The sequence below is a fragment of the Arxiozyma heterogenica genome (assembly GCF_036370985.1).
Source record: "Arxiozyma heterogenica strain weizmannii chromosome Unknown scaffold_13, whole genome shotgun sequence".
Taxonomy (NCBI): domain Eukaryota; kingdom Fungi; phylum Ascomycota; class Saccharomycetes; order Saccharomycetales; family Saccharomycetaceae; genus Arxiozyma; species Arxiozyma heterogenica.
Window position 1 is genome coordinate 469,271 of NW_027042666.1, and position 17,442 is coordinate 486,712.

Consider the following 17,442-nt stretch of genomic DNA (forward strand, 5'->3'; position numbering starts at 1 on the left):
GTATGTATGATTTGGTTAAAAATTATCATAGTAGATACGATTAATTTTAAAAGACAACTTCATGTGGATAACATTTATATTTTCTACCGTCTGATCTTGTCGATCTCCCTTTATCTCTAGCCATTCCCTTACGCATATCAAATGCATCTTTATCGTCATTACATTTTTTTAAATCACTTGGATAAGGTTCTTTGGGACCATTGTAATATCCAATAACACGTCTATAGACTGCATATCCTAACTTTTCATATAAATTTATAGCCAAATGGTTATTACACTTCACGAACAAGTCAATAAAATTGACTGAGTGTGGATTATTATCGGTAATACTTTCGAGAGTATTACATAGTTTAGAAGCTAAAGAGATCCTTCTAAATTCAGGTGCTACTGTCACAGCGGTGATATGAGAATGCCATTCAGGACCCTTGCCCTCTGTTTTTCCCATCATATACCCTGATATGGCATTATTGACTTCAACACTTTTAAAAAATAGGTCAGGCCACAAGATCATATATTCTGCATAAAAATCTAAGGGAAAATTTTCTGTTAATATATCTAGATTAACATTGTTTAACTTTAGTAAGTCTGTAGCCTCGAATGGTTCATAGGAGGACATGATGAATGCTGTAAATTTTGTTACTCCTACGTACTCTTACACCGGTGTGTCATTGGCCACGTTTTAAAGATCGTTCATCTATAAAAAATCTTGTCTAGTTTTTATTTCTAATGGATCTTGTTTTTAAAGATATTTGTACTTTTTATTTCTTCTTTTTTGTGATTGAAAAAGATTGAACAAGAAAAATGCTTACAACTTTTATGACTACTACAATGTTACCATAAATCCGTACACCCATAGAGAATTTATATTATTTTTTGTATCAAGATAAAAAATTAATCATTGCCGTTTTAGTAAGAAAAATGTTGAAAAACGAAAGCATGAAAAAGGAAGAGATTTTACCTTCTCCTCCCTCTTCGGTTCTGCAAAAATTCTTACAGATGACATGAAGTCTCCCTTTTCAGTAATTGGGTTCTACGTGGCTCTAGGCCTGCTCTTGGAAAAACGACTAACAGACTATTTGCTATTTGCGTCCTGAGCTTCTCAAGGCATCAAGTGGGAAGAGGAGTGAGAGAGAGAGAGAGAGACGGGGGAAGGAGTGCTGGTTGAATTTACTTTACTGAGAGGGAGACGCCAAGGGGCCCGTATAATTTCTTTCCTGCACTCCCTGTTATCTCCTGTTCCACTTCAGTATCTGCTTGGCTGATGGTATAGTGAAGTGACTGTTGACGCAAGAAGTCAATAGGTGGATGGATTGGGCCGGGCTGAGCTTAGACTGGTCCAGACTGGTCTAGGCTAATCTAGGCTAATATTGTTTGTCCTCAACAAGTCTTTCCTCAAACATGAATGGGAAACTTCACCTGAATGGACAAACATTCTCGATGTCTTTGGAAAGTAGGAGAGAGACGAAAGATAGAGTCCTCCATCTTTATTACCTTTCTTACTGTGTGTAAACAAGCATCCACCCTCTCAACCATCTTTGGGCATTGTAGCGAGTAGGGATGTACCGTATCCATATTCTAATCACCATGTAATATTACTAAACTCTTCTCTATTTGAGAACAACAGTATCTTATCACCTCTTGATTTAAGAATAGACGTCGCTTAAGGTAATTGCTGTTTGTTGCTTTGTTCAAAACGCGAAGAACCAGTAAGAAGTAAAAAAAACCAAAAATGGGTAAGGGTAAGCCAAGAGGGTTGAATTCCGCTAGAAAGTTACGTGTCCACAGAAAGAACAAGTATGTATTACAGTAATATTGTCGAACTAAATTGCAGTTTTTTGTTTAGCCTGAATTGTTATATGTATAGTCAGTTTCATAAAATAGTGCTAGCTGAATGTCCATGTATGTTAATACTTCACCACAATAGTATTTGACAATATAGAAATATTAGATTTTGTTGTAAAAAAAGTAATGGATTAAATAAAAAAAAGAAGACATAATAAGAATAGTATATTTATTATTTTATTACTAGATGGATATGTGTGACTGTATATGAAAGTCAGATATAGCTTGTGAAAAAAATGATTATTTGACTATTGATGAGTGCTTTATTTTTTAGATTCAATCGTTTAGGTTAATAGCCTAGAAATTGCAAACAATTTTTTTTCTTTCAAATTGTTGAACTAGTTACTAACAAAGGTATGTTTATTCAATATTATATGGTTTTCTATTGTTTTTCGTCTATGCATCATATAATAATAAACATCTATCTGCTTTTGTTGAATATATTTTTTAAAACAGTCGTTGGGCCGAAAACAACTATAAGAAGAGATTATTAGGTACCGCCTTCAAATCCTCTCCATTCGGTGGTTCTTCTCACGCTAAGGGTATCGTCTTAGAAAAGATCGGTATTGAATCTAAACAACCAAACTCTGCTATCAGAAAGTGTGTTAGAGTTCAATTGATCAAGAACGGTAAGAAGGTTACTGCTTTCGTTCCAAATGATGGTTGTTTGAACTATGTCGATGAAAACGACGAAGTCTTATTAGCCGGTTTCGGTAGAAAGGGTAAGGCTAAGGGTGATATTCCAGGTGTTAGATTCAAGGTCGTCAAGGTCTCTGGTGTTTCTTTATTAGCCTTATGGAAGGAAAAGAAGGAAAAGCCAAGATCATAAGCGATGACAACGCCGTTTTACATTTCTATATATTTCGTATCCCCCGTATTTACAAAATATATATGTACACATATATAATATAAGTATAACGTAATAAAGCCATATACATAATATTACAGATCGTTTACTACACAGATAAAAATAGTATATATGGGCTTGTATTTGAGTCTGTAAGGTATGAAGGTGGTTTCGTAATATTTAGATTCCTGATAATATGGCATATGAGAAGTAACATATTTAATTTACGGTAATAATGAAACATTCGTTATTAAAAATTGATTAATTATATACATATAAGTATATATATTGGTTATGTGCTGTTAAGATTAGGATGCTATAAAAATATTGTATAGTAGTAATCCAAACAAAAACAATAAGGAAAGAATGACTATAATATATAAGATTGCTTTTTTTCTCTTTTGTTCTTTCTTTTCAAAAAAAATACAATAAAATAAAAAAATGATCAATCTATTGGTCACTTCTTCTTACTCAATCTTGAAGTCAATCTTTTGTATAAGTCACTATTATTTAATGTAGAGCCAACACCGGTGGTTCTTGCCGTAGTATTGATTGGAGCCACATTTGACACTGGGGCATATTTATAATCAGTAGTGGTCTGCGCAGGGGCAGCAGCTCTACCTCTTCTTGCAGCAGCTTGTTCATACAAAGTTTGGGGATTGGACCTTTTATTGTTTGGAGAATTTCCAATGTTTCTTTTCTTCCTCTTTGCAGAATCCAATGCATTTTTCTTTCTCAATTGTTCTGAGTCGAATTCTAATTTGGTAATTCTTAAATCTCTATAGTTATCAGAAGCACCAATGATTGGTCTTGTCCATTCTGCAATCAACTTCTCAGCCAGTCTTGCTAGTTGTGGTTCAACACGCTTAGATTTGGTGTAGAAGATCATGACCCTACCAAGACCACTTTCTTTTAAATGTTCGGTTTTTATTGGCAGATTATTGATGGCAGAGAATAGAGATTTTTGGATTTCAAAGGATGGTAAAGAACCATCAGGTAAGGGTTCCAGCCATATTCTGACACTTTGTAAAAGGTTATTATCTAAGATTGTATCGGCCAAGTTTGCCTTCGACAGAATCTCTTCCACTTTAGGCAACAATTTGACTTTCTGGATGGCTATCAAATTTGTATCACCAGTCTCGATTCTCTTATTTAATGTATCAATGTCCATTTGTGCAGCAATATTCATTTCATCTTTTAACCTAAGGATTTTTTCGTCCAAGTATTGTTCCAGATCATCCTCATCCTTTCTTGATCTTTTAACTTTAGGTTTTTTCAATAACAGGTCCAGTTTTTCTTCTAATGCTTGACGAGACGATATAGGTTTGTTATCTAATTGAGTCTCGTTTGTGTCAGTGGCAGTAGGAGTATTCATTATATTCTGATCAAGTTTGGCTTCCTTTTTTTCATCATCATCATCGTCATCATCTGCATCAGCGATATGCCTACGATGTCTTTCTATTGTATTATCTTGATTTTCTATAATGGATTGGTTTGTATCAGACATATTATTTTCTAATTGATCGGGGCTTGTGTTGTCATTGTTATTGTTATTGCTATTGCTATTGCTATTGCTATCGTTAATTTGATTTTCAGTGAAAGCAGGGTCTATATCAGAATTATGTATAATGTTGTCAGTGTTGTTATCGTTTGTAATGTGATCGTTTTCTATTTTAGAAGATTGGATATTGTCACCACTCTTTGTATCATCCATGCTACTACTCATTGTCTATTAAATTATTGATATACTATTTTGATTTTGGTCTTGATATTGGTATCTGGTTTCTAGTTTTTAGGACAGACAGATTATATATATAGATATATATGAAGAGATCAAAAAGAAGGAAGGTACGATGCAGTTGACAAATATATGTTAGAGTGATAGAGTTCCAGATATATGGTCCAAACAGTATTTTCTCCGAATACAACGTTTAATCAGTGTCACATATCATCTCTCACCACTACCACACGCTACCACAATCAACCGTTTTCTTTGTTTTTCTTTTTTTATTCTTCTTTTTTTGAATTTTGCAAGAAAAAAAAACCATAAGAAGGACAAGGGTGTGTGGGTGTTTACTACCCGTGTAAAGTGACATTCATGGTGGTGTCTGGGTGGAGGAAGAGGAAGGTTGCTGTTTTCAAAAAAAAAAAAAGATCCATAACAAATTTCCCTCCAACAAGAAATAATAATTATAATAATAATGTTCAGTGCATGTCTCTACGCTTCTCCATCCTTACTGCTGTACAAGGTTCATGCACTATTAACACACCAGTAGTTTAACACACACGTTCACACTTGCACATATAGATATATAGACGGGCACATAATGTTTGGGATTCCACAACAAGAGCCATCCGAAGAAGAAAAAAAGTTACGTCAAGAAGCAGCCAACAGTACTCTAAAGACTGCTGCTATACTTGGTACGGCGCTTTGGTTATCTCCAATTGTCTGGAACTTTGTCAAGAAACAGTGGCATTGAAGTGTGCATACATTTCTGTAAAAAGTATCTGATTCACTTTTTGTTTTGTTATCTCTCTCTGCACCTGTCTCCGGTTTTGTCTCGTTTAATGTTATTTACTTGTATATATGATATATATATATATATATATATATATATATATGGATGTATAAATGTATAAATGTTTATCTGCATGTAATTATTTACTATTGATGTTTTTGTTTGTTTGTTTGTTTATTTGTTTTTTGGTTACATATCCTTTGTAAATGATTGTACATGTATTTATTTATAGATCAATAATTGAGAAATATAACATAAACTGTTACGATATAATAGCTGTTTGGAATAAATATATATCACAGTGAACTGTATCTTGTATCTGCAGACCTATGAAAAAAACAATGTAATTATTTAAATCCACTTATGCATCAGATTATATACAAATACATACTTATATATACATATATGTATATAGACGTATATGTATATATATATTTCTACTGATTTTCTGTTTTTGCTGTTTTTTGCCTTTATTTATTTGTATGTTTGTTTGTTTGTTCGCTTTTTGTTTTATTAATTTATTATCTTATCAATAGTTTGACTATCTTTTTCTATAATGGTATTCAAATATGATATACCACGCTGTTGGTTACTTAAAATATGTGCAATTTTATCAATATCATTAGTATCTTTCTCAAATTGATTTAAATTAGATGAAGATTTCACATCTGTTATGGCTGATTTCGATCCATTCAAATTATCTGTTTCACTCGATGACTTCTTACCCCCTTGGCCCTTATGATTCTCATTAATAATTATCAAAGTATTATCTAACTGGTCGGATATGGTCTTTGCACGTTCTTTCAAAACACTTAGACGAGCCCACAATTCGTTTGTCTTGCCTAATCCTGCAGGATCTTCTGATCGTTTCAATAGATTTTTAAATTGGTTCCACATTTTCTCCTCGCTGATACTCATAGGTAGTCCCTTGTTCTTCAATATAGCCAATTGCGAACCCAGTTTTAAAATACGTCTTTCAATTTGAATATTCCTGGACTGGACTTTGAGGATCCTTGCTGCAGTGTCCAATTCATGCCTCTGCTGTAATTGGGTGTTTTTATCTAACATTTCCTTCAGGATCAGTCTAATCTGCGCCACATTTTCGATCTGTAACTGATTCCTCTGGTTCAAATCATCAAACCCGTTCAATTGGATGGGTATGACGTTGTAATTGCCTCTTGGTTTGTTTTCCATGGCTAGGTCCCATTCTTCTTGGATAATGTATGGAGGCTTCGTGTATAGCATAGATTCGGTCTCGTTTACTTTATTGTAGACAAATGCACGCAATTTCGACTTGAAGGATGTAGGGTTCCAGGATTCTTTGCACTTAATGATCTGCTCTTGGATCTGTTGTGGGTAATTGGCTGTGGTTTGCTGCTGTTGTAGGGCATAGATAGATGGTTGGTTGTTTTGCGGTAAAAGGGATAAAGAGCTCTGTTGTGGGAACTGCTGTTGAGTTAGACCGATGTTTGTATTTATGTTGGTGTTTGCATTGGCGGTAGTAGTATTGTTAGTTCGAGACCAAGCGAAGGATGGCTGGTTTGTTAGAGCAGGCTGAGTTTGTTGTTGTTGTTGCTGTTGCTGTTGGGATCCGAATAAACCACCCCCAAGAGTAGGTGCGGTTGTGGTGGTATTAGTAGGCTTTGCACCAAACAATCCAGTGTCGCCACCAAACAGAGAATTAGTGGTAGTATTTGTAGCTGGAGTCAGGGTACTGTTAGTGGACCCAAACAATCCACCCCCAGGAGTAGTGCTGGTAGCAGTAGTACCAGCTGTAGACCCAAATGGTTGCGATTGTGGTTGTGTTGGTTGACCAAACAAACCTGTGCTGGTGCCTGTGCTGATGCCAGTATTTGTCGTTGTGTTTGTGTTATTGCCAAATGTAAAACCTGAACTCATTGGACCACTGGTTGTAGTAGTATTATTGTTATTATTTGTACCGAAGTTGGTTCCACTTCCAAACATGTTTGTATGATCAAAGGTAGTAGGGAGGGTAAGGATGGAAAATAATCTCAATTGGAACACGGTGTTTTTTTTTTTGGGAACAGGACAAATAAATCTAATCGTTATCTATATTTATGCAACAAGACCAAACCCTATTATCGTCATCGTCATCGTTATCATCGTTGTCACTACAATATAAACATCAATTCTACAGTTTTCTTATTCAGATTTTTTCACTCAAAGAGATCAAACAAAAAAAAAAAAAAAAGATGGAAAAAAAAGGATGTATCCGTGTAAAGTGATGTTTGAGATCGATGTCTATCTAAAACATTGAGATGAGACACATTTTGTCGAGAAACTGTAGGGAGATGTTGTGTTGCTGTTCTCTTCTTTGTGTTTGAGGATAGATGATCTATCTATCTATCTATACACATATATTTGTGGAGGGAGGGGAGTACTTTGATTCGTACAGTCCCAGTGCAATGGAAAGAGAGATGAGGCTTTCTGCTTCCCTCTCCCTACCCTCCCCCCTAGCATATTTTTTTTAGTGTTTGTAGAAATATTACCATGATCACTATAACCAAATATACGCTACTTTGTCGTGGTACTCGTAGTGTTATCAATTGTACCAGCCTCATAACTCTTAACTCTCACTCTTACCCTCACTCTCACAGAGTCTTAGCACCCAGCATTTGGTGGTGTGTGGGTGTTTATGACGTCGTGGTTTTCATTTTATTTTGCATCTGTAGAAGACAAACTGATTGATGGATTGGTTGATATACATATCCAAAATGTGATGAGGAGAGGATGAGGAGAAGTTATGAACACCTACATGTGTGTAATATCGATTATTCCATATTATCAGATGTGTATATATCTATATACATATATGTAAACAGTATTCCTCATATTTTGTGAGTGGTAGATTATCTGTTTAACATAGGTCTTCATTATATTTTACTTGTACCTCTTCCCTCCCCTCCCCCCTCATCTCAGCGACTTTAACTTTTGAGACTGGGTTCGTTATGGCACCAACTTTACATAGAGAGACTATATTCGAAAATGGTGGTAAGACTTTGATTTCAATAGAACAAACAAATTTTAACATACTTTATGCATCTAATAAAAATTCTTTAACCAAGATCTTACAGGTCGACCATCCTGAAATCGAACCGGATTTCATGGACACCCTGTCTAATCTAACCGCTTTGAAATCTGTTTCCGATAGCACGTTCATAATGACTAATCTTAATGGTGATGCCTGGCTCTACAACTACAAGGATAACACTTCCAAAATGTTACTCAGAACTGCACTACCTTTGCGCGATTGTGATTTGATCTATTCCGGTACCACAGCAATCTTTTCAGGCGACGACTTGGAGTTGAACCTAGTTGACTTAACTGATGGCAATAAGTTACAGAGTTTGGCTGTCACCGATCAGGTACATCAATTGTCCTACAATTTGAGGACAAATATGTTGGCTGTATCACTAATTAATGGTGAGATCCATTTTTTTTCTTTGACCTCCACTAAACCCAATCAAGTGAAGGTATTGAATGGTTATATCCCAAAGGTTAGTTATAAAGATAATCTAGGGGTCTATGGTGGTTCTACAACTACTACTACCTCACAACAGGATACAAACGCAAATGACGACGAGTCAAAGGTTGATGATGATGAGTTTTGTCCGGAGAACAGGATCTCTACTCGTGTTGCTTGGTCCCCATCAGGTCATAATTTCGCTGTCCCATGTCTTGACATGACAGTCAAAGTGTTTAGTCTAAAAGATTACAAAGTGTTAAAAACTCTAAACTTGAATCAACCTGTTTCAAATTTAATTGATTTGAAATTCGATCCTTACAACGGTCAATTTCTTGCATCTATCGATTTGAAGAACTATTTGACTGTTTGGGACTGGAAATCTGGCGAGATTGTATATGAGAAATCCCTGCATGTTCCAGTGACTAACATGCTTTGGAGAGTGGACACTACTTTAGAGGATAAATCACAGAAACATTTGCATTTGATTATTGGAACTTGGAAGGGTTCATTGATTACTATACAAAAAGTAGCCGAAATCGCAGTGAATCGTGAATTCTCAAATCTTGGACTGGAGAATTCTAAATCAACAAAGAAAACTTACAATGGATTATTTGTGGATTCTGAAAATTCAGATATGGAAGGATTGATGACCAGTGACTATAATGATGAAGAGAAAGATGACAGAATGGTACTGGATGATATGGCTCAAGAAGGGGAAAGAGAAGATGATGAAGGTATGAGGAATTCAGACTCTGAGGTTGAATTCCCTGAGGGACATAGCCCCTCAACAAAGAAAAGAAAATTGTATGATGATGACAATTATCGTGCCATTGATAACCTTGATGCTAATGAAGATAATTTTATTGAAGATGATGACGGTGCAGGTTATGTAGAACAAAGTTATAACAAAACATCATCGTCAACCCGTTATTCAAAATCAAATAAACGATATAATTTACCAATTTTACCAACTATGAATTCAAAGGCTTTTAAATATAGACCAATATCACCTGGTGGAACTCCATTCGGAACAGGTGAAAGAAGATATTTGACTATGAATACAATAGGTTATGTGAACACTGTTTGTAATAACGAACAATATAGTGTTACTGTTTCATTTTTTGATACTGGTAGATTCAATGAATATCATTTTGAAGACCTCTTTGGGTTTGATGTGTGTTATTTAAACGATAAAGGTGTACTTTTTGCTCAATCTAAGACAGGCCAAATACAGTATAGACCTCATGTCACAGTCAACCGTAATTGGACAAAGATAATTCCTCTTAACAAAAATGAAATCATTACAACTATCGCGGCTACTCCAAAGAGAGTTATTGTAGGTACTTCATTTGGTTATGTTCGAACCTTTAATCAGTTTGGGATTCCATTATCTGTTGAAAAGATGTCACCTGTTGTCGCTTTGACTGCATATGAATATAGAGTCTTTTTGGTTCATTTTTCCAAATACCATGGTGTGTCATTTTCATTGTATGAACAGTCACCAGAAAGGACAGTATATTTCCATAGGGAGTCCTCACTACCCATCCCATTACCTCAAACTGCCATATCGGCAAATGCAGAATACGTACATTTGAACTTTGACAGTTTCAATCCAATGGGGATAAAAAGTTTATTTTTCTCTGAATATGGTGATCCCTGTATATTTGGAAAGGATGATGTTTTATTAATTTTGAATAAGTGGAGACGGCCAAAAGAGAGTAGATGGGTCCCAATTTTAGATTCTAATATGGAAATCTGGCGAATGAGTGGAGGTAAAGAATCACATGATATTCATGTATGGCCTCTTGGGTTGACTACGACTGCCTTTTCATGTATATTGGTTAAGGGCAAAAATGTTTGGCCCATATTCCCTTTACCATTGCCCACTGATATGGAATTAAGAATGCCTGTTTTAGTTAAAAAACAATTATGGGAGAATCATTTGGAAAAACAAAAAGAAAGAGAATCTAAAAGAGAGCAAGATGGAATTGATGCGGTGACAGAAAATAATGACGATAATAATATTGAACTACCTGTTGAAATGCAAGCTGAAGAAGAAAGTGTTAGAAATAGAGTATTAACTGAACTATTAACAGAGACCATTGAGAATGAGGGAGAATTATATGGAAATGAAAACAGTATTGTAGCTTCATTAAATCTTGCATATGATAAAGCCATTTTGAAATTAATTGCAGTAGCATGTTCTAATCAAGAAACAGAAAAAGCATTATCATTAGTGCAAGAATTGAAACAAGATGCGGCTTTGAATGCAGCTGGTAAGATTGCACAACGTGCTGAGATGATGACATTGATGAGAAAAATAAATGAAATGAGAGAAGTTAGATTCGAGCGTGAAATGGGTAATATGTAAATATATATATCTTTATAGACCTATAAATCATTATTAATTTAAGCAGCATTGGATCAGATTCATTTTCAAAATCATTTCAATTGATTTTTATATACATTAAATACGACATTATAATCTATGGTATTATTTTATGTGTTTTCAAAATTTAACACAAAAAAAATGAGAAAGTCGAAAAATAAAATAAAAAAAAATGAAGATACAAAAAAAAAATCTTGAGATGAGATGAAGTCTTTAATAACTTATATATACTGTATTTGATTTGGTGCCACTGCCAGAGATTAAATTACAACACTTTAGGATAACATCTTTTGAAGTTGATAATAATACAATACAAGCAATGGCGAAAAGAAATAGAGAAGAAAGAGAAAGCTCTCATCCTCTTGCAGATGAAGAAATCACAGATCCTTCTTCTAATGAAGACAGTGAAATTGAAGATGATAGGAATTCTGCTCTAAATAAAAATAATCATGAAGAATTAGATTCAGAAGAAGAATTTGAAGGTGAAAATCCTGCTGATAAAAGAAGAAGATTGGCCAAGCAATATCTTGAAAATTTGAAAGCTGAGGCAAATGAAATTGAACCAGTTGATAATGTTTCTATGGATGATAAAACAAAACAAATTTTAGATGATTACAATAATTTTGATGCAGCAGATTTAGACAGAGATATCGTTGCAGCAAGATTAAAACAGGATGTAGCAGAACAACAAGGTCGTGTCTATAGGTTTATTGCTGATAAATTGTTGGCTAGTGAAGCTAAGACTACTTTCACTCGTGTAGGTGACAAATGTTTAACTGGGTTAGCCTGTTTTCAACCAGAGTTAAATAAGTTTGAAATTGAAGAAAGGTCAGGCAAGTCGAAGAATAAAGGAAAGTTCTATGCTTATACAGTTAGTAAAGATTTACAATTGACTAAATATGATATTACTAACTTTGATGAAAGACCCAGAAAAATGAAATTTGTCAAAGGAGGTTCCCAATATATTCCAGAAGGTACCCATGAATTTGAAAATACTACCGAAGGACATTATTCAGAGATATTGACCGTAGCAGCATCGCCAGATGGAAAATATGTGGTCACTGGTGGTAAAGACAGAAAATTAATTGTTTGGAGTACAGAATCTTTAGCACCAATTAAAGTTATTCCTACTAAAGATCGTCATGGTGAAATTTTATCGTTAACATTCAGAAAGAATTCAGATCAATTGTATGTAGCATGTGCAGATTTTAAGATTAGAACATATTCTATTAACCAGTTTACTCAATTAGAAATTTTGTATGGTCACCACGATGTAGTGACGGATATATCAGCGTTAGCTATGGAAAGATGTGTTACAGTGGGAGCTCGTGATAGAACTGCTATGTTATGGAAGATTTCGGATGAAACTAGACTGACATTTAGGGGTGGTGATGATGCAGATAAGTTATTAAGGAAATGGATGAAAGAGCACGCTGTGGAAAAGGAGGATGGTACAGTTGAATATCCTGATGAATCAGAGGCTCCAAATTTTGTTTCAGAAGGTAGTATTGATGTTGTCTCAATGATTGATGACTCTCATTTTGTCACAGGTTCTGATAATGGTAATTTGTGTTTATGGTCAACATCTAAAAAGAAGCCTATCTATATTGAAAGGGTGGCACATGGTTATATGTCATCACCATCTAATAATGAAATCTCTGGGGAAGCTAATTCTGAAGTGAGGACAAATCAATTACAAGGAGATAAACTGGCACATCCATATTGGATAACCTCGGTATATGCAATTCCTTATTCAAATGTGTTCATATCAGGATCTTGGAATGGTTCATTAAAACTTTGGAAAATAGATGAGACATTAAGATCTTTCAGCTTGTTAGCTGAATTAAATGGTTGCAAAGGTGTGGTTAATAAGATTCAATGTGTTGAGTCAGGCAAGCATGGTAGAGAAACTTTTCGTATATTAGCTAGTGTAGGTAAAGAACATAGGTTGGGCAGGTGGAATACACATATCCCGGGTGCTAGAAATGGTATATATTCAGCAGTTATTGCACAGACAACTTTTTAGACTACCATTTTACGGATATAAAACATATGATGTATAGAGGAAAGATAGCAGTCGCACTAATAACAATATATAGATTTATTTAAACAGAAATAAATGTTTTTTTGTGTAAATTAATAAATAATCAAAGTTGTATGTTAATGGAGGTGTGAATAATAATAGAAGACATTTCTATAGAAAATTGAGAAAAATATTATTGATAGAGTAGTAATAACTTATACACCTTTGAGAAAAAACTCATACTATTGAATTAATGTTCGATATCATTTGTGATTATGTAAAATTGTGATAACGTAAAATCTTGTTTTATATGAATTTTATACTTGTGGCTAGCTAGGTTTTACTATAATTTTATCATACTTTCTTTAATATTTTTTTGTATATGGAGAAAATAAATTGAGTCTAGACTTTAAACGTATAAATTTTGTTATTGAATATTTTTATTATTTATTCAGAATAATATATTTTACATTTTATAGAATTGTTTACTGAGAATGATTTAATTATCAATGCTTGTTTAACAGGAATTTCTAATATATTTTTTTAAATATAAATTTTTAAAAAAATGTTTTTTTCACAAAATGTTGCAATTTTAAAATCTTCTAATTTATTATTAAATATTTTGAGATACACAAAATATATTTATTAAAAATACGATTTAATTAAAATAATAAAAAAAATCTTATACCATAACCACACATCACATTACATCAATACCATTATATTAAAATAATTATAATCACGCTCACTGTTGTAGTTTGGTGTGGTGAAGTTCTTTGTGTATTCCAGGGAAGCGCAAATAATATTAATAGTAATCCAAATAATCGAGACAGTAATCAACTATAGTCGATAGTATAATTACTAAAACGGTCTTATATATTAAGCGGCTTATATCGAGCTAATGTACTTATTCGAAGTTACTTGACTTGTTACTTGCTTGTTTTTTTATTTATGTTTATATATAATATATATATTATTCACAAGAAACGGTTATGGAAGATGGTCTTTTATCTCCAGAAAACGTTGTCCTTTTATATGTTTTCTGGAGCTCGATCGATTATTCAGGTTAGTACATTAAATTAGTACATTAATAATCTGACTGGTTCAATCCTAAAATTTATTACATTAATTTAGTGGATTAGAACTGCATCCCAATTCTCTAATCATGGTGATTAGTAATACACGTGGGACTTAATAAAACAATAGGTAAATTCTAGATTTGCCAAGATCTTATGTAATCCAATCTTTTTATTATGCAGCATCTAATGTTGTAGCACATGTATGGCTTATTAATACACTAATTGGTTCTAGATTCATTCAGGATCTTATGTAATCTTGATGGTTATAACTATTCTATTCCACAACACTCACTAACAGCGAGTTGACTCCATGGCCAAGCTGGTTAAGGCGTGCGACTGTTAATCGCAAGATCGTGAGTTCAATCCTCACTGGGGTCGTTTATTTTTGTTACGTCAAAATGAAGGTTGACGATATTTTTCTAAACTTTACATTTTGCAAATTTTACAAATATAGATAAAAGCAGGAGTAACCAAAATAGGTACAAGAGAACAACCAAAAAGAAGAAGAACGAAGAAAGCAAGGAACAAGGAACCAAGGATTACCTAGGTTTAGATACACAGTACATGAGTGTATACTATTAGGTTATCTTAGATTAGAGATATAGATATATAGATATATAGAAATATTACATCTAGAGATATAGAAAGAGTCTATATCTTATATCTATCCAAGTGAAATATTATTGAGATCTCAACAAGATTAACCGTTATCAGAAACACATAACCTAAAGGTTATTACACGTCATCTTTTTGTTAGAGTTGTTGTAATATCCCTGATATTACAGTAAGTAACAATTTGAACTATTAGGAAAATATCCAAGAGATTTCCTGTACAAAATATCTTTCCTCTCCTTCCAATCTATTTTTTCTAATTTACTTTAAAAACTTCAAACCTACATATGTTATAATTCTAATAATAAGAAAAGCATATATACCCCTCTTTCATCAGTTCTTCGCCTTCTATATAAACCTTCTCAATTATTGATGAAATCATAAAGAAAGGCTATCATAAACACAGTAAAAGAGTTAGAATAAATAAAAAAAAAGAATAGAACTTCTGTGCACTATTTTTTTAATTTTCACGTTAAGGTTTTCTGTATTTTACACGTAAAAATATGTATAATGAAGGTTTTGGAAAACCTTGTCTAGGTTCTTTAAATAACAAACCATCTTATTAATACTTAAATAAACATTAGATCCAAAATACGAATACACTTCTAAGTGGATTTAAAATATCCTATTATATATGCTATCTTGACTTAAAATGCTCTGTTTTTTCTTGTTTCTTTCAAATTTCACAATCTTTCCAATGTAACGTTTCTAAGTATTATCAATCCCTATAGCTAAGCATATGAAAAACAATTACAACTCTCTAAAATGTTTAATTAATAATTATTTTTATTTAATTTCTTTTCTATATATTTATATATATTTAATTTTAATAATAAGGTTATTAAGATGAATATATGATAATTACATGAGTTAGGCAAAATAGAAACCTAAAGTAAAATAAAACATTTCATACATTTGCCCAACTCTCTATAAGAATAAATAATGCAAAGAAAGGATAAATGAATTCTGTGTAAATAATCCCTATCCTAGAATGAATCCAAAAACAGAAATAAAAAAAAATCACAACAACAACGATAACATTGTTTTAATCTCATCGTCTCTGTATAACCACACAAAATGGTTCCACAACAATTATAGTTTTCATTTCATGTTACAATATTTGAATTAAGAGGTCATCTCAACTTTTTCAGATAAACGCTCATCAATATTATTATTTTGTGAAACAGATGTAGTTGTATCTGCCATAATAGAGTTATCGTCAGTGTGTTCACAATCTTCATCTTCTGTTTGTGTTTCTGCAGAAGAAGAATGAATATTATCTGTATCGACCCCCCATTCATAATAATCTCTTCTAACCTCGACGTAGTCGTATGCAAATTCACCAATTTGATCTTCATCTAAACCACGAGCCTCTGCATCTTCATCGACACGCAGTTGAATATATGGTATATGTTCCAAGACAAAACAGATCAAAGCGGTCACCACGGCACAATAACCCGACACGGCAGCAATATATGCAATTTGTTTATACATCTGCTTCCAGTTATGTGTTAACCAACCACCACCGTGAGAAGTAGTTCCATCCATACCAATGACCCAATCTGCACCAAAGAGAGCATTAAAAAAAAGTCCGACTACACCAGCTACACCATGTTCAGCCAGTAAATCTAAGGAATCATCAACTTTCATATAATATTTAATCTTAGTGGCAAAGTTACAAACAAAACCTGCAATAATCCCCTGAATCAACGAACCATAAAGAGTAATACACCCGGATGATGGAGTGGCAGCCACTAGACCACAGATGATACCTGAACATAGACCAACAGTAGACCATTTTTTTTCAGATCTATAATCTAGTAAACACCAAGTCATACCACCTGTTACGGCACTAATATTTGTGTTGAAGAAAGCGTAGGCTGATTTAAGGGATGGTGTCAATGTAGACCCACCATTAAATAAAAGCCAACCAAACCAAAGTATACCTGTGCCCAAAGTGACCATGGACACATTGTGTGGTCTGAAATTAATAAGTAGATTTTCTTTACGTCTACCTAAAAAGTAAGAATACACAAAACCACCTACAGCAGAGACTATTTCAAGGAATCCACCGGCCCAATCAAGGACCCCCCATTGATAAGCCCAACCGCCTGGAGCCCAAATCCAATAACAGATCGGACAATACACTATAGTAGCGAAGATAAAAAGAAACACCATATGAGGAAACAATTTCCCTCTTTCTGCAGTAGCACCAGAAACAATGCTTAAAGTTACACACATGAACATCATTTGGAAGGTAGCAAAGGCGATTTCTGGATACGTATCATCTGGGCTAGCTTTACCATAAACATTTCTAAAACCAAAAGAATTCAAATCACCGATAAATTTATTATTTGTGGCAGTTTTACTAAATGCAAGAGAATAACCCCAAAAATACCACTGTAACATTCCAACCAGAGTGGCCATAAGTACTACCCATATCAAAGCCAAAGCAGATTTTCTTCTTGCTAAGCCTGAATATAAAAAACCCAGACCCGGTACCATGAAAAAGACTAGTGCAGCAGATATTATTATAAACCCTACAGTAGCTTCATCGTAATCTTCTGTCCATACATAACCCTTTGACATGTTTCCTTTGTTAATATTCTATCAATCAAAAAGAAAATATGTATGTATATATTTT

At 33.7% G+C, this 17,442-nt stretch overlaps 8 protein-coding genes and 1 non-coding gene across 9 annotated transcripts; 5 read left to right on the forward strand and 4 right to left on the reverse strand.

The window, feature by feature from the left end:
* Positions 1 to 46: 46 nt before the first annotated feature.
* On the reverse strand, positions 47 to 616 carry NAT3 (peptide alpha-N-acetyltransferase complex B subunit NAT3; the record flags this gene model as incomplete). Its single annotated transcript, XM_064857490.1, has 1 exon — positions 47 to 616. The coding sequence occupies one exon, from the start codon at positions 614 to 616 to the stop codon at positions 47 to 49; it is 570 nt and encodes a 189-aa protein (XP_064715796.1).
* A 1,113-nt stretch (positions 617 to 1,729) lies between these two features.
* Positions 1,730 to 2,671, forward strand: RPS23B (40S ribosomal protein uS12 RPS23B; the record flags this gene model as incomplete). The annotated part of the gene is made up of 2 exons (XM_064857491.1): positions 1,730 to 1,794; positions 2,299 to 2,671. The coding sequence occupies 2 exons, from the start codon at positions 1,730 to 1,732 to the stop codon at positions 2,669 to 2,671; spliced, it is 438 nt and encodes a 145-aa protein (XP_064715797.1).
* Positions 2,672 to 3,146: 475 nt separating this feature from the next.
* On the reverse strand, positions 3,147 to 4,415 carry SPN1 (transcription factor SPN1; the record flags this gene model as incomplete). Its single annotated transcript, XM_064857492.1, has 1 exon — positions 3,147 to 4,415. The coding sequence occupies one exon, from the start codon at positions 4,413 to 4,415 to the stop codon at positions 3,147 to 3,149; it is 1,269 nt and encodes a 422-aa protein (XP_064715798.1).
* A 601-nt stretch (positions 4,416 to 5,016) lies between these two features.
* On the forward strand, positions 5,017 to 5,169 carry TOM5 (Tom5p; the record flags this gene model as incomplete). Its single annotated transcript, XM_064857493.1, has 1 exon — positions 5,017 to 5,169. The coding sequence occupies one exon, from the start codon at positions 5,017 to 5,019 to the stop codon at positions 5,167 to 5,169; it is 153 nt and encodes a 50-aa protein (XP_064715799.1).
* A 552-nt stretch (positions 5,170 to 5,721) lies between these two features.
* NUP57 (FG-nucleoporin NUP57) lies at positions 5,722 to 7,173 on the reverse strand (the record flags this gene model as incomplete). Its single annotated transcript, XM_064857494.1, has 1 exon — positions 5,722 to 7,173. The coding sequence occupies one exon, from the start codon at positions 7,171 to 7,173 to the stop codon at positions 5,722 to 5,724; it is 1,452 nt and encodes a 483-aa protein (XP_064715800.1).
* A 1,004-nt stretch (positions 7,174 to 8,177) lies between these two features.
* CTF4 (chromatin-binding protein CTF4) lies at positions 8,178 to 11,066 on the forward strand (the record flags this gene model as incomplete). The annotated part of the gene is made up of 1 exon (XM_064857495.1): positions 8,178 to 11,066. The coding sequence occupies one exon, from the start codon at positions 8,178 to 8,180 to the stop codon at positions 11,064 to 11,066; it is 2,889 nt and encodes a 962-aa protein (XP_064715801.1).
* Positions 11,067 to 11,403: 337 nt separating this feature from the next.
* RRP9 (ribosomal RNA-processing protein RRP9) lies at positions 11,404 to 13,110 on the forward strand (the record flags this gene model as incomplete). The annotated part of the gene is made up of 1 exon (XM_064857496.1): positions 11,404 to 13,110. The coding sequence occupies one exon, from the start codon at positions 11,404 to 11,406 to the stop codon at positions 13,108 to 13,110; it is 1,707 nt and encodes a 568-aa protein (XP_064715802.1).
* A 1,379-nt stretch (positions 13,111 to 14,489) lies between these two features.
* On the forward strand, positions 14,490 to 14,565 carry PWA37_000838. The gene has a single exon. It is a non-coding gene; the product is annotated as a tRNA-Asn (tRNA).
* A 1,358-nt stretch (positions 14,566 to 15,923) lies between these two features.
* Positions 15,924 to 17,387, reverse strand: MEP3 (ammonium permease MEP3; the record flags this gene model as incomplete). Its single annotated transcript, XM_064857497.1, has 1 exon — positions 15,924 to 17,387. One exon carries the CDS (start codon positions 17,385 to 17,387, stop codon positions 15,924 to 15,926), a length of 1,464 nt encoding a protein of 487 aa, XP_064715803.1.
* Positions 17,388 to 17,442: the final 55 nt, after the last annotated feature.